The sequence below is a fragment of the Psammomys obesus genome, unplaced genomic scaffold (genome assembly GCF_907164565.1).
Source record: "Psammomys obesus unplaced genomic scaffold, mPsaObe1.curated_primary_1811, whole genome shotgun sequence".
NCBI lineage: Eukaryota > Metazoa > Chordata > Mammalia > Rodentia > Muridae > Psammomys > Psammomys obesus.
The window spans coordinates 17713319-17729321 of NW_026592548.1; the positions used below are offsets into that span (position 1 = coordinate 17713319).

General features: G+C 38.5%; 1 protein-coding gene across 2 annotated transcripts in view; it reads left to right on the forward strand.

The window, feature by feature from the left end:
• The first annotated feature begins 1064 nt into the window (after positions 1-1064).
• The window catches only part of Pkn2 (protein kinase N2), a 108494-nt gene continuing 93555 nt past the window's right edge, over positions 1065-16003 (forward strand). The window contains exon 1 of one of the 2 annotated variants that reach the window (XM_055614316.1): positions 1065-1315. In XM_055614316.1, coding sequence (XP_055470291.1) covers positions 1268-1315 — 48 coding nt within the window. In that variant the 5' untranslated portion in view covers positions 1065-1267. The remainder of the gene's footprint in view (positions 1316-16003) is intronic. The other variant, XM_055614318.1, reaches the window with a different exon arrangement.

Here is a 16003-nt window from a genome sequence, read left to right on the forward strand (position 1 = left end):
CAGGAATACACAAAGGAGCCCTTTCTCGAAAACAAACAGACAAAGCTGCACAAGCCCTTCCTCAGCTCAACAGCACACGAAATGTAAGGAATTTCTCAGACTTCCAGCTGCCCACCTGAATCCTGCCACGTTAACTTAGCCCCATACTCACCTAAGCAACCACTACCACTCTCTCCACATAGCTTCTAACCAGGATACACTCAAGCTTCAGAATCGGAAATGAAGCGTCTGAGGAGAGTGTCCATTCACAGATTAGACAAAACAGAAGCTACAGCTTGGTGACTGTCCATACTTGTGATCCCCATTGTGACTTTTGGGGATCACAAAAGCCTAACTTTCCACTAGTTCCGCCACGCTAAGTGGGAAGGTTAGTTCAATCTCGCCACCCTGATGCTGCCTCATCTCTGTCTATTGAACTTAGTTTAAAAAAAAGAAAGTCAACGAACGAGCCGGTTCAACTTTGAGGAGTTTTCCAGCCCCGACGGCCGCACGGCGTAGCGCTCGAGGAAACGGGGGTTGCACTGAAAAGCTGTCGCCCTGGCCACTCCCCCCTCTCGAAAGCGTCAGTTTGGATGGCGGTGCGCCTCCCGGGTGGCGCCGTCGCGCGGGCCGAAGGCTGGCTTCAGCGGTGGGGGAGGGGGGGGCGGCGCCGCGGAGAAGGGCCCGGCCGCGGTAGGCCCAACCTGCGGCCGCAGCCCGGACCTAGCGTTCGCGCAGAGCCGTTAAACGCGGCCGGAGTCGGGCGCGGCCCGCGCGCCCTTTCCCGCCTCCCGGCGACGCGGCCCGCCCAGAGCCCGCCCCGCCCCGCCCCGCGCGGCCGGGCCCCGGGGTCCCCGCCCGCGTCGTCTTCCCCGACCCCGCCCAGCCGGGGGGAGGGGGCGGTGGCCGCGGCCGTCACGTGCGCCGCCGGCCGCCAAGCGAGGCCGCTTTTGCGACACGGTGACAGCCAAATGGTGCGACAGGAGGAGCTGCCGCCGCGGCCGCTGCGCCCCGCACCGAGCGTTCTGAGGCGGCTCCCGGCGTCGCCCTGAGGGAGCGGCTGAGGGAACAGAGTCCGGCGGGCGGCGGCGGCGGCGGCGGCGGGCGGGCGGGCGGCGACGGGGAGCCGCGCCGAGGGCCCTCGCTCCCCGCCGCTCTCCATGAGCCGGGCCGCGCCTCCATGACTCCCTAGCCGCCGCTTTCTCTCCCCGGTCCTCGCCCCCAGCCCGCCTTCTCCCTCGGCCGCGCCGCCGGCCGCCTTCAGGCGCGGAGCCGCGAGCGCCCCGCCATGGCGTCCAACCCCGACCGCGGGGAGATCCTCCTCACCGAGCTGCAGGTAAGGGCCGCGGCCTTGCGAGAGCGCCGGCCGGGGGCTCGCGGGGGACTCGGCGGCCTCGGGGTCGGGAGGCTGCGCGCCGCGCCCCTGGCCCGCCGAGCGCCGGGGACCGGCCTCCCGCGCGCCATCGGGGGCCAGCGGGCGGAGGGACCCCGCGGGCGGGGCCGAGGGCTCGCCCGGGTCCCCTCCCTGGTCCGCTCCCGGGGTCACCGCCCCTCCCTCCCTCCCTGCCCCCAGCCCCGCTCCTTTGAATGACTCCCAGGCTGTGGGCGGCTCCCTCCCCTTCCCCGCAGACGGCACAAAGAGCGCCCCCAGAACTTGAGCCCCGGGAGGACGCGCTCCCCCCGACGGGACGGCCTCGCTCCGCCAGCCCTCCTCAGGTGACCGTGAGTCCTCGGCGTGCCGTGCGGGCCCGGGCTCTCTCCTCGCGCAGGGAGAGCCGGGTGGTCCCTCCGACGGCTCCCCGTGCTCAGATCCGGAAGTCGAGGTCCTGAAGCTTTTCCCTTTTCAGACTTTCATTTTCCCTCCGGTTTGGACCCAAGAGAAAGAGCTTCAAAGTTGTTTACAAACCAGAGAACAGTTCTTTAAGTGAAAACGTTAGGCAGCACATGTCCGCAGAAGATAATAAAATAGATCCCGTAATTAGTCTAGTCCGGGTCGAAGCAATATTATTCTTTCCTATTTCCAGCTAAATATTTGCTGATGTAAGCACGATTTTTGTTTTGAGAACTCCGTGGAGTAGGAGACTTGGGTTTATATGCTGTTGGTTATTTTTCATTACTTTGGAGTACCCAGGAGTTGTTTACATCTGGATTAAAATGTTGCCTTTAAACTGATTTTGGTTTGTTTTAATGTATTCATATTTTGGGTACTCAAAGATTAGAAGTGAGAACTTAAACACTTGCATTTCTTTTGGAAAAGTTGGGCGGTTCGTGTTTTTGACAACTGCGTTAGAGGGTTGATTCTTTGAGATGACAAAATTACTTACTGTTTCAATATGTAAGTTTCTTGTTGGAATGCATTTCTTTTTAGATCTCAGTATAATCCCGGCATATGGGCAGTCAGATGTTAAGTTTGAATGCATTACTATGATAGTTGGTATATCTTAAAACGAAAATTAGACACTTCAACAGCGTACTCTAATACACTGCTGCACATGTGGAATCCTTTGGAAATGTAAAGTCGACTTTCCTGTCGTTTGAAAAGGTCACTATATAACGTTTTAACTACAATTAGCTTTTAGTTAGCAGCTCTTCATAGCACACATTTGCTAATCGAATAGATTCTTTTTTTAAATATACGTGCTTGTACAAGTAAGATGTCCTGAGGTTTTTGGAAAAAAGCATATATTGCCGTATTTTGAAACGTGAAAAGCACACTTTGATTTTGATAGAAGAAAATGACAGCATATTTGTCTTATCAATGGTGTTAGAATTATAAAGTGTATGACATCCTTGTTTTTTCTGTGGGTTGGCATAAATGGCACCTATTTTGGCATTTTAACAAAACATTTTAATGTTTATTAAGTTATACTTAGGACCTGTTTGTTAGTAAGGTCACTTTTGGCAGTAACAAGGAAACAAGTTAAAGAATGAAAAAAGTTTTAAATATGACAATTTAAAAAGTAGAAACAAAGTAAGGAACAGTTATGCTTTATAATACCAAACTAAAGTATAACTTCCTCTGACAAAATAATAGTCTTAATAAGTGTTACTTTAATAATAACCTTTACATTGTTAATATATATCTAGGACATTTTTCTTGGTTTATTGTACTCATTTCTAATAAAAGTTACACTTTTAAAATTCTTCATGTTTATTAAAATATTTATATTGTATATCATCACTTAAGATGCATGGCCATTATAAAATTTACTTCATTTATTCAAATACTTATTTAGTCATCAAACAAATGTATGACTCAATATTTGTCAGTTTTATTCAAAGAGGCAGTTTTTAAAGCTTCTAAATTGTGTGAATTTATTTAGACTGAAAACTAATGTTTATCTGCCAAGCAAGTTAAGTATTTAAGTATTAAGTTATGTAACCAATTTTAAAATCTGTTTAATGGCTAAACACTGTTACTTAACCATATCTTGTCTTAAGAATACTATTTCACTCTAGATATTGATTATAATGTCTGTGAAATATTTATTTATAAACATACATTCAGTTTCTTTTTTCATCATACTGCAGAATTTGAAATAGTTTGTTAGAGCTGGAACTGGAATTGGCTTGTTAATAACCTTTGCTTCTGGAAAGGCAAAACTGTACATCTGAAACATATTAGTTTGTCTTCAGACTCACTGTAATGTGTCTGTGAGTAATGTTTTTAACTCTTGCTAATAACATGGAGGCTTATTAATCAAGGAAGCATTAATAGCGTACATAATAACTTTGATGTCCAGAGACTTGAAGGTATAAGGAAGAATATTTGTTATACTAAACACAAAAACAGGGTGTTTAAAAATTGGAACTCCATTAGCAGTTTCCAGCTTTTTTTTTGGGGGGGGGTGTTAATTAATGTGTAATTTTTAATTTATTTTTAAATTTATTACAATTAATTCACTTTGTATCCCAGCTGTAGCCCCCTTCCCTATCCTCTTCCAATCCTGCCCTCCCTCCCTCTTCTCCCATGCCCCTCCCTTAAGTCCACTGATAGGGGAGGTCTGCTTCCCCTTCCAACGGACCCTAACCTATCAGGTCTCACCAGGACTGTGCATAGTTTTCCTCTGTAGCCGGTAAGGCTGCCCACCCTGAGGGGTGGGCGAGGTGATCAAAAAACCAGCCACTGTGAATTCATGTCAGAGATAGCCCCTGTTCCCCTTACTAGGGATCCACTTGGGAGACTGAGCTGCCATGGGCTACATCTGTGCAGGGGTTCTAGGTTATTGCCATGAATGGTCCTTGGTTGAAGTATCAGTGTCAGAAAAAACCCCTGGGCCCAGATGTTTCCAACTTTTATATCATAATATTCTTACTTTTTTTTTTTCATTTGAATCATAGCAGGAAATTTATTTTTGTGAGACTAAAAAAACCTAAATTTTATTTCTAAGGAAACTGTAATTAATGAAAAGTATAAAGATTCTCCAAATGGCTATTGCAGTAATTTTAGGGAATACAGAACCAAATAAAATAATTTTGTTGATATTGGTGATTAATCTCCTTCATCCGAGTTCCTAGTGAGGAGTTTGCTTAGGTAAAGGAAGCTTGCTCAAGTGACAAGTTATGGTGGGTAGTTAGCCTTAAATTACAGATGTTGATGTCAGTTGAATATCTACCAAAACTATTCAAGGATCAAAACATGACAGGGTGATTTTTTACTTTCTAGAATAGCACAGATAATATTTGTACTGGTAGAGAATTTCATGAAAGTACAAAAGCATTATTTGCTACATACCAGACATTGCTCTTAGGTGTCTTGTGTACCTTATTTGATATTCACAAAAATCTAATAGGGTAAGGTTTGTTACTTTTATTTTATGAATTAGGAAATGAACCTTAAGATTTCAGGCATGGTAGCACATGTCTAATTCCAACAGTCAGGAGGACTGCTGAAAATTCAAAAGCCACCTTGATCTATATAGTTAGTTCAATGTTAGCCAGCACTAAATAATGAGGTGCTGCCTAAAAGACAAAAACCAGGAAATCAACCAACAAACAAGAATGTTAAGTAAATTCCCCATGGTTATGCTGTTAAATTTGAATATGAACTCTGCTCTATGTGTTTCCAATAGCATCATTAATTTGTCTCAGTTCTGTGGACTCATGTTTTGTATTCCAGTGTTGTATATCAGTTTCTAAAAATTGGTCCAAATGTTTGTTGATCTGAGTTAACTTTAATGTAAACTTTAAGATCCTTCTAGAATCAGGAATGATGGTCTTCATGCTTCATTTGGTAGTGTTAGTACTTTATTAATCTCAAATAGGGGGCACTTTTCCACTAAGAGTAACAATATAAACAACTTTCTGTAGGCTTCCTTCACTTAAAAATAACTGTTTCTGATGCGAAGGCATCCATTGTTTTCTTAAGCGACTATTCATAGGTTAAATTTGTGCATAGTCTAGTTCTGTGTTGGCACTTAGTAGGTGCTCAGTATATTAATAAGAAGGCTCTATTTTTTGTGAGAATTCATTATAATTATTGACATGCCATTACAGTAAACCCTTGTATCCTTGGGTTCTTCATTCATGGATTCAGCCCAATGCCTCTGCCTACCAAGTGCTGAGATCTTAGACTTTGAGGTTTACATAAAGTTCTAGGAAATCCAGAGCTACATAAAGAGAATAATAGTCACAAAAAGGTATGGAGGAAGCTGGGGAGAAATGGAGGAATTACTCAATGGTTGGGAGGACTGGCTACTTTTCCAAAGGACCCAGGTTCAATTCCCAGTATCCACATGGCAGCTCACAGCTATCTGTAACTCCAGCTCCAGGGGATTTGACACCCTCAGACATATATATGCGGACAAAACACCAATTCACATAAAGTGAAAATAAATAATTTTTAAAAAATAGCAACTGCGTCTGTACTGAGCATGCACAAACATTTTTCTTGTCCTTCCCCAAACAATAAAGCATTTGCATTTTATTAAAGTATGTGTATAGATGATATTACAGATACTATTATTCTTTTAAATCAATAGGGAATTCATTGACACCTAGATTTCAAAATTCATAGATGCTTAAGTTTTGTATGTGAAATGTTATGGTACCTGCATATAATCTACATAATCTTCCCTTTTGCCTTCAATCACCTGTAGATTGTTTATAATACCCAATACATTACATACCCACTAAAATGGTGCATTACAAAGATGAACTGACACACAAGAATTACATAGCATTGATAATAGAGTGTATCAGTTTAAAAGCTCTGCAATGACTACTTTGCCTAAAGTTAAAGGTTTACTGCCTGGGCACATAGGCATTTTAATTTATTGGAAAGTAATTATGACAGACTTTGGAATTTATTTTTGGTTGTAGAAGATTTGCCACCTAATATGCTAATGTGTGCTAAGTAGCATGTATTTAATACCTTAGTCCTTTTGTTTTCCCTGCCCTGTAGTTACAAAGGGGATGATTATTCTGGCTGTTCCAGAGCTTTCATTGAATAATTACATGTAATTTTTTTCTTTTATTAAACCTCAGGCATACTGTACTGAATCATCTGTCATAATAAGTACTCATGGACCACCACTTTCTCTCCTTCAGATAGCTATGTATTGTTTTCCTCTGTCTCTTGATCCCCAATTTTGCCTCCTTATCACCCAGGTAGTCATCACCAAGAAGAGTGTGGGTTATTCTCTTCCTCATGTGTGATTTTATAAAATGTGTAATCATCAAAGATGTGTCTTTTACCTTAGTTTTTATATAATTGTATTAAGTAAATCTTTTTAACTTGGCTTTCCACCTACTTTAGATAAACTTATCCAAGTTGCTGAAGTCATTCAGTGTAACTGTTATATATTTCATTGAGTGGATATCTCCCATTGTGGAGTATTTGAATATTTAGCTTTTGTTAGTAATTTATTTTTTGTTTTTGTAATTGTGAGTAAAGATAGTATGGACTGTCAGCACGTTTCCTATGTATGCATATGAAAGAGCTAAAAGTGTAGGTAGAGGCTCACTTGCTGCTTTACACAGTAGCTGAATGCTTTTAGCATTAAGAGGAGATACTGAACTTCCAGTGGGCTTATATGAATTTATAATCATGCCAACATGACTTTTGCTGTGTGTCCTTTTTTTTAATTTTTTGTTTCTAGACAGGGTTTCTCTGTGTTGCTGTGACTGTCCTGGAGCTCACTCTGTAGACCAGTCTGGTTTTGAACTCACAGAGATCCACCTGCTTCTGCCTCCCTTATTGCTGGGATTAAAAGCATGCAACATCACTACCCGGCAGCTAACTGTCTTTTTCAACACTTCATATTGTCATTTTTAATTCGTACAAGTCAGATCGCCGTAATACATTGTCTTTTCATCTTAATGATGTTTCCTGACTCTCATGATATATTTCCTTTTTAAATTTTATCTTTATTATTTTTAATTATGTGTAGGTGTATGTGTTTGATGTGGGTATATGTGTCTGAGTTCAGATGCCCACAGATGCCAGAAAAAAGCATTTGGATTCCCTGGAGCTGGAGTTACAGATGGATGTCAGCCTCCTTACTTGGATGCTGGGAACCAAACTCATGTCTTCTGAAGGAGCAGCAAGTGTTCTTAACCACTGAGCCATCTCTCCAGCCACCTTGGAAGATTTTTTGAACTTTTAAGTTTTTTCTTCGTTGAATTTCTTTTCTTTTGCCCATTTCTTCTTTTTAATTGATTTGTAAAAATCTCTACATACTGTGAATATCTTTCAGTTTCTAAATTGTTACTTTCAGTTTAGGGGGTTGTTTAGGAGAAACAGTTTTAAATGTTTTACCACTTTGGGAAATATTCAGAATCGTGATCAACAAGCTTGCAGTTATTATCTGTTGCAGATTTGGCATTAAAAAAAAACATTATAATTTATGGCTGTGGATTTGTAAACTTTCCAAATGAAAAGAAAGCCCTCGGCAGTTGTATAAGATATTGTATATCGTACACATGCTAGGCACTTAAATGTTAGTTAAATGTAGAAATAAATAAATAACAAAAATAATTTATCTGAATAGTTTATCAGCTGCTCATTTTTCCACTCCATTTCTCTTAAATTATTTAATACTGTTATTTGTCATCAATATTTAGTGCTTATGTTTAGTGGACAGTATACCTCAAGTATACCATTTTGAATAAGTTATTTACATATTCACATAACTTGTCAATTTATTTCAGGATTGGTCAGATTTAATATTGAATATAAAACAAAAATATTATTATCAAAATATACCAATATTTGCAAACCTAGAATCCTAATTGCATTTTTCTAATTGCTATGGTAGCCTTTGATGAGGAAAAATTATTAATTTTTAACAAAGTTATATTTTCCATTTTCTTTGATTATAATTGCCTTACACTCTTTTATGAAATTCCTTCTTACATCCAATTCCTGGATTGAATGGACACTTAACTGTGTTTTCTGGTATGAAGTTGTTATTTTTGAGATAGTCTCCCTAGGTAGCCTAGGCTGTTCTTAAATTTATAAAGTACTTCTGCATCTGCCCCCAAGTGCTGAGATCACAGATTTGTGCCACCACCTTTGGCTTCTACTAAGATATTTATTATGATTATTATTATATATTTAAGTCATTTGATGGGCTTTTTGAAAGTTTTATGTTCACAGTTAAACTGAGGAAGGTTTCCTGACTACCATTGCCACATGTAAACATAGCTTTGCCTGTTACCATGCTTATCAGAATAGTGTGCTTATTGCAATTGATTAATTTCTATTAATGTAGCATTTTCATCCAAAGTCCACATTCTACATTAGATTCACTTTTAGTATTGTACATTTGATGGCTTTGCCCAAAAGTATGGTAACGCGTATTTACCATTGTCTTGGAGTTTCTATTGCTGTGATGAAACACCATGACGAAAAGCAACTTCAGTAGGAAAGGGTTTATAAATTCACATCAAAGGAAGTCAGGGTAGAAACCTGGAGGCAGGAGCTCAAACAGAGGCCAAAGAGGATTGCTGCCTACTGGCTTGCATTTCAGTCCTCTTTCTTACAGAAGACCATCTGCTCAGGAGTGGCACCACCCACAATGGGAGGGCCCTCCCACATCAGTCATTAATTAGGAAAATGCTCTACAGGCTTGCCCACAAGTCTGAGCTGATGGAGCCATTTTCTCAATTGAGGTCCCTCTCTCTTAGCTAACTATAGCTTGTGTCAAGTTGACATAAGATTAGCCAGGACAACCATTATGATATCATTGAAGAGGTGGACTGAGAATGCACTGTGCCTCATCTCTTCTTCCTTCCCTCTGCTCTCTACCCTGAGAACAACCGATCTTTTCACTGTTTTTCTAGCTTTTCTTTCTGATAATGGCATGTAGTTGAAGTCATTTATTATGTAGCCTCATCACATTCACTTCTTTTACATAGTAATATGCACTTATGTTTCTGCTATTTCATTTCATGAATTGAAAATCTTTTTTCATTTTTCTGACAGGGTCTCATGTATCCCAAGCTGTCTTCAGACTTGCTATGTAGCCTAAGATGACTTTGAACTTCTGATCCTTTTTCCTTCATTTCCCAAGTTCTAGGATTTTGGGCTTGTGTCACTACACCCAGTATTATCTTAACCTCTCTTCTCTGGAATAATATTTTGTTTGAATGTACTACATTTTTTCCATTTATTTACTAAAGAGCATGTTGGTTGTTTCCAAGTTACAAATTAATGAGTAAACTACTAAAAATATCCTGTATAACTGTTTGTGTAGGTACACATTTTCAATTTTCTTGGATATATACCAAGTATATAACCATTGTATTGTTTAATAAGAGTGTAAATTGATTGCACTGTGTATGCCTACCTACAAGGAATTAAGAGTTTTAGTTGCAGGGCTGGAGAGATGGCTCAGAGGTTAAGAGCAGTAACTGCTTTTCCAAAGGTCCTGAGTTCAATCCTCAGCAACCACGTGGTGGCTCACAATAGTCTATAATGAGATCTGGTGCGTTCTTCTGACCTGCAGGCACACATGGAAACAGAACATTGTATATATAATAAATAATAGATCTTTAAAAAGAAAAAAAGTTTCAGTTTCTTCACATCCTTTGCAGCATGGAATGATGTCCTTCAGAATTTTAGTTACTGTATAGGTATAGTGTCTCATTTTAAGTTGATTTTTGAATATTGAGTAACTATGCAAACAATCATTTTTAATGTTTAAAACATTTAGAATGTATATCAAACAACCTTATTGTATACATTTCAGATAGAACACTTTTTTTTTTTTTTTTTTTTTTTGTCTGTTAGGGTCATATCTGAATTAGTCTTGTTTGATCCAAGTTTTTCAAGTTACCCTAACTTAATTTGTAGCTTACTTATTCCTTATAATATTAGTTTGTATTTTGTCATTTTATTCCGTAAAATCTTGGGTCAGTGAAGATGATATTTAACTTCTCTCTTGACTCCCATAATAGTCACCATTTATAGTTCAAGCTTTACATTTTTCTCTAAGTCCAACCCATTCCTGCTCCTTGGTAATCAAGAAATCACTTACCTTGTCATTGCTTCTGCTGAGTGACACATGGTATGCTACAATGCAAATCTACTCAGTTCTCTTTCTATAAACTTCCAAAATTTTAGTCCTTCTCTCCCTGTCCCTGTCCCTACCACATTTTAAGGAGAATTGTTTTCCCTTTCTGTGTCTATACTTTGCTGCTTTTTTTTTTTTTAATTCTCTATAGTATCTTTGTTTTTTTCTTTGCAGTTAGAGGTTTTCAGTCTCCTTTAGTTTATTGCCTGAAAATAAGTTCATGTCTCCTGTTTCTTTCTTTTTTCTTTTTCTTTTTTTTTTTTCCTTTTTCTTTTCATTTCTTTTTTATTTTTCCCAGTGAGCTTTCTCTGTGTTGCATTGGCTGTCCTGGACTTGCTTTGTAGACCTGGCTGGCCTTGAACTGACAGGTCCACCTGCCTCTGCCTCCCTGAATGCTGGGATTACAGGTGTGCACCACTGTGCCCAGCTCTATGGCTCCTGTTTCTATTATACTTTTAAATACCATAATTGAACTACTTTTATAATCACAGTCATTTATGCTACCTTTATTTTTACTTTCCACTTATCTAAATTCTGTATCAATTATTCCATTAAATTTTTTCTCTTAAAGACATCAGTGGTCTTCTACTTCTAATCCTTAGGGACAATTGATATCACTTCAACTTCCTGGAATTTTCATGTTTAAGCTTTGAAGACCCTGCAAAACCTGGTTTATATGTATGTGCCTGTGTAAATGCATGCGCATGTGTGTTTTACACAGGAAGATCTTACTTAATCCAAAGGTTTGATGGAGAACCAGGTCCCCAGAGTACTAAACAGGAAGCTGAATGCCTTCCCTCCCTGCTGCCCTTCTTTTCTTCTCTTTCTTGGGTTCCATGCTCTTTTATCTCTAACCTTGCAGCTCAAATGCCCAACCTAACTGACCAGTGTACTCTGTACCACAGTTTCAGATACTTGGCTGAGAAAATCTGCTTGGCCTTAATCCATTCAGCTATGGCACTTGGGAATGGTACTGTATTAGAGATGGCAATTATTTTCTGAGACGAAAATGTAGTATAATTTGTCTTATACAAATGAGACTCATGTGGAAAAACATTAACTGTAATATTTTGGGTTTATAATGATATTTGTGGAATGTTCTTGAATGACAAAGTACTTTCTTTTTTTAAATTTACTTAATTTTTTTTATGTGCATCAGTGTGGAGATGCCAGATCCCTTGGAACTGGAGTTACAGACAGTTGTAAGATGCCATGTGGGTGCTGGGAATTGAACCCCGGGTCCTTTGGAAGAGCAGACAATGCTCTTAAACACTGAGTCATCTCTCCAGCCTCAACAAAGTACTTTCACATGCAACTTTTGCACATGATCATTGTGGGTTTTGGAGACAGGTCTTTGTTTCTGTGTAGCGTATATTGTCCTGGAATTCCCTGTGTAGCCCAGGAAGGTCTTGAATTTGTATCAGTCCTCTTCCCTCAGTCTTTGAAGTGTTTTGGTTATGGGAGTGAGCTACTACTCCTGGCTGTACTCTTAAACTACCTCTTTGTTAGGCTGAAGAGGTAATTGGTACCAGCCTCAGGTCTGTATTTACTTAGTCAAAGTCAGCTTTAACTTGAACTCTATCTTCTGGTTCTACTCTCTCATTACAGTTATCTATATAATTTTATTATTATCACTGTATAGGGTTTTTTGTTTGTTTGTTTTTAGTCTGTCTGTAAAACCCAATATTTTTTCAAGGATATACTCTAGTCTTTTTAATTTTTAGAGCCCTCTAAAATACCCAAAATGTTTTAAAATTTCAAATATATTAAAATGATTGTGAAAAATTATCTTTTTCAGGAGAATTAAAACATGACTATAAAATGGCATCTATAATTTGCCACCTAGTCATGATAGTATTAAAGTTATTTGACATAGTTAATAGTAACATTACAATTACTTATCCTTGTTTATAGTATATATAAAACTTAAAAATCATTTGAAGAAACTATTACAAATGAAGTTGGAAGATGTTTTCTGCATTTATAAATTAAATTATATGTACATTAAAAGAGACCAGACCTGTTACACAGTGTACAGACTTGCAAAGGAGTTTATTTGGCTCATGATTCTGGTAGCTGTTGGGTTTATTATACAGCACAATGCCAGTGTCCTAACAGGTAACCCTCAGGCTATACCACAGCTCAGTCATGATGGTGAAGTAGAAGGGGAACTTGGGAGCCAAGAGAAGGGCCAACATATTTGGAGTGGACTAGTTTTATAACAACCAGCTCTCATTAGCCACAGAACACAGAAGACCTACTCTTAACGACCTTGTTTGCCCTCTTATAGACTGCCTCAACTCTACTCACTAGGTCTAAGTTTCAGCACATGAACCTTTGGGAGACAATTCAAACTATAGCAGGGACTAAAGATCTTTCAGTGTTCAATTGTTTTAATTAAAACCCAAGAGTAAATTCATTTTACTTGGCATCTAACAAGCTTTCCTAAAGCATTTAAAAATTTCATTTTTGAGAATTTTATATAAGTGTGCAACAAAATATATCCACCCTTTATTTCTGCCTCCAGTGACCCAAGTCTCTCCCAATATGCCCTTCGCAACTTGTAAGCCATTGTCTCTCTTTTTTTGGAAATATCATAACACTCAGTGATGCTAGCATTTCAGAATTAAATACAGAATAATAAGGAAAGGGTGCTTTACTTTATTTTCTTGTCTACATTAATTTTATCCTGGCAGATGTAGTATTTTAATGGTGCTATTTCTATCCTTAACTTCAGTTTTCCCCTTCAATGCTTTTTAAACCTAAGAGCCGTGTTCTTTATTATGCTGGTCCACTAAAATTGTCTTTCAAGGAAGGAAAGTTACTGTATGCAATTCCATTTTTGTTTTGTTTTGTTATCCCTGTTACTCAATATGTGACGTGCTAAAAAAACAGCTCTATTGCCAGTACCTAAAAACAAAACAAAAAGTAACCAAGCAGTAGGAACTGCTCTGAAATTCTGCTTTGGTTTTATGCCATCTAGACTTGGATCTTCTGAAAAACCCCATTGTTCTGTCCAGCTAGAACATAGCACTTGCTGAGGGATAGCCTGATGCATTCATTGTTAGACTCCTGTAACTGCTTGTTTTTGTTTTTCTGTGAGTACATCTGACATTTCTATCCATGAGAAGCACTTCATTTCCTTTGGTGACTTTAGATTTTTGTTACATATTCTGTAAGAAGTACTTGGTCAAATTAGGAACCCTGTGAGCCCCTGAGTGGGTAATGGCTGAATGTGAAGGCTCAAGTCATTACTGTGCACTGCTGAAGATTTTATAGATACTGAATTTAAATTTTATTAAATCTGTGAAATAGTGTTTTTTTTAATTAATTAACTTGGTTTATTGGAACTTTATGTTTTATAAACTTGAATTTTTTTAAAACTTTTGTGCTCTACATTAGCACTTGGATTAAAAAAAAATACTGGCCAGTTGTGGTATACTTTTAATCCCAGCACCCTAGAAGCAGAGGCAGGCAGCTCTTTGCATTTGAGGCCAGCCTTGTCCATGTAGGGAGTTCCAGGCCAACCAGGGATGTAGTATAAAACCGTTTCTTAAAAACAACAACAAAAACCCAAAACCAAACAACAAAAAACTTATTGAGCAAAACCCTGTACAAAAACACATATTTGATAATGTTCTGTTTAAAAAGGAATTCACTTTTTATCTTTTTACTTCAGTAACATTTTTTTTTTTTTTTTTTTTTTTTTACCTAGGATACTAACCCAGCCTAGGGCTACATAGGGTCAAGGTTTTTAATAACACTGTCTTCACCTCCACATCTTTTCTTTAAGAAAATAACACATAGAGCTGTCATCTCCTGTGCTGAGTATCTTCTGACCTGGCTGAGGCTGTCTTGCAGTTAGCTTTTTATTTTTTATTGGTAGGAATGTCCTCTAAAATAATAAAGTATAATCATTTATTATACCTAGTCATGATCATTTGATGTCTAGTAAGTAGCTCCAGCTAATGTATAGCTTTTAAAATTAGTGAAATTTAATAAAAGTACTCAATAGCCATATTTGACCAGTGGCTGTTATATTGGATAGCATCAACTTTGATTATTGTACAGTATTGAGCATAGAGATTTTATAGAACTTTTTTAGGAAAGAATTAATTTATTTATTTCAATATTGTCAATTTAGATGAGACAAAAAGTCCCTTATAGATTATATTTCTGCTTATCCTTGAGGTAATGTATTAGTATTGTTTGAAAATAAAGTATTCAGTTTAAAAATGCTTTTCTAGCCAGGGGTGGTGGCACATACCTTTAATCCCAGCTCTAAGGGAGGCAGCCGGGTCTCTGGGAGTTCAGGGCCAACCTTGTCTATAAAGCAATTCCAGGACAGCCAAGCTACACAGAGAAGACAAAACAAACAAACAAAATGTTTTCCCACACTGAGTCCTTATGTTTTTATATATAGTCTGACAGAGAAGTGTCAATGTTACAGTTTATTGGGTGTGTGTGTTTTTTTTTTGTTTTTTTTTTTGCTGTTTTGTTGGTTGTTTTTGTTTGTTTGTTTCTCAAAACAGGGTTTTTCTGCATATCTCTGGCTGTCCTGGAACAAACTCTGTAGATAGACCAGGTTGGCCTGGAACTCAGAGGTTTACCTGCCTCTGCATGCTGAGTGCTGAGATTAAAGGTGTGCACACTTAACACCTGGCTGAGTATTATACAAATATTAATATAATACTATCAAATGAGATTTTAATAATAGGTATATTTGAGATTTAGTATATTAAGATAGAAACTCATGGCTTCTTTTGTTTTGAAAATTCATAGAAAAATAGTAAGGGTTTGAAGTAGTTTTGTATCCAGTCTCTTGGTTAAGGGAATAGGTATTAGATTCTTTGAGGAATTGCAGGATTCATCTCAAGTATGGAAAACCTGTCAGGTATGTCTAGTGCTTTTTCCACACTGCTCTTTTAAAATAAGTTGTCTTAGAAATTGTGTCTTTTGAATATTTTTTCCTGTCAGAGAGATTAAAGCGAAGCATTTTTGGTGACCGTCTTAAATGTCATCTTGAGGGTACTACAGGAATAGGCATATTTGTATCACCAGTCATGGAATTGATTGGTATTTAATAATACCAGTTTGTTGACTTGTGTTAGGTTAATTGCAGGAGTTGTGTTAAGAAAGTAGCAGTTCACAGTCCAGGTCTTTATCTGACCAGAAGCTCTGGTTGGTGGTTTTTATACAATGAAACCACCATGAAAATGAATGAGCTAAAATACTAATACTAGTGTGAAGCAGAGGGAACAGAGATGATTTTTTAAAATACAATACATTTAGATATCTAGAAAAATCCCTTCTATTATTAAGAAAAGATATACTTAAATGGAAATTGACCATTCTTTGTAATTTTTTTTTACTATAGAAATGACAGAAACAACAAATGTTGAATTCATTAAAATATTTCTAAATGAGAATTTCATAATTGGCTATTTGACTAATAGCATTTTATCTGATTATGTTTGCAGCATCTTTTCTTTCATATATAAGCAAGA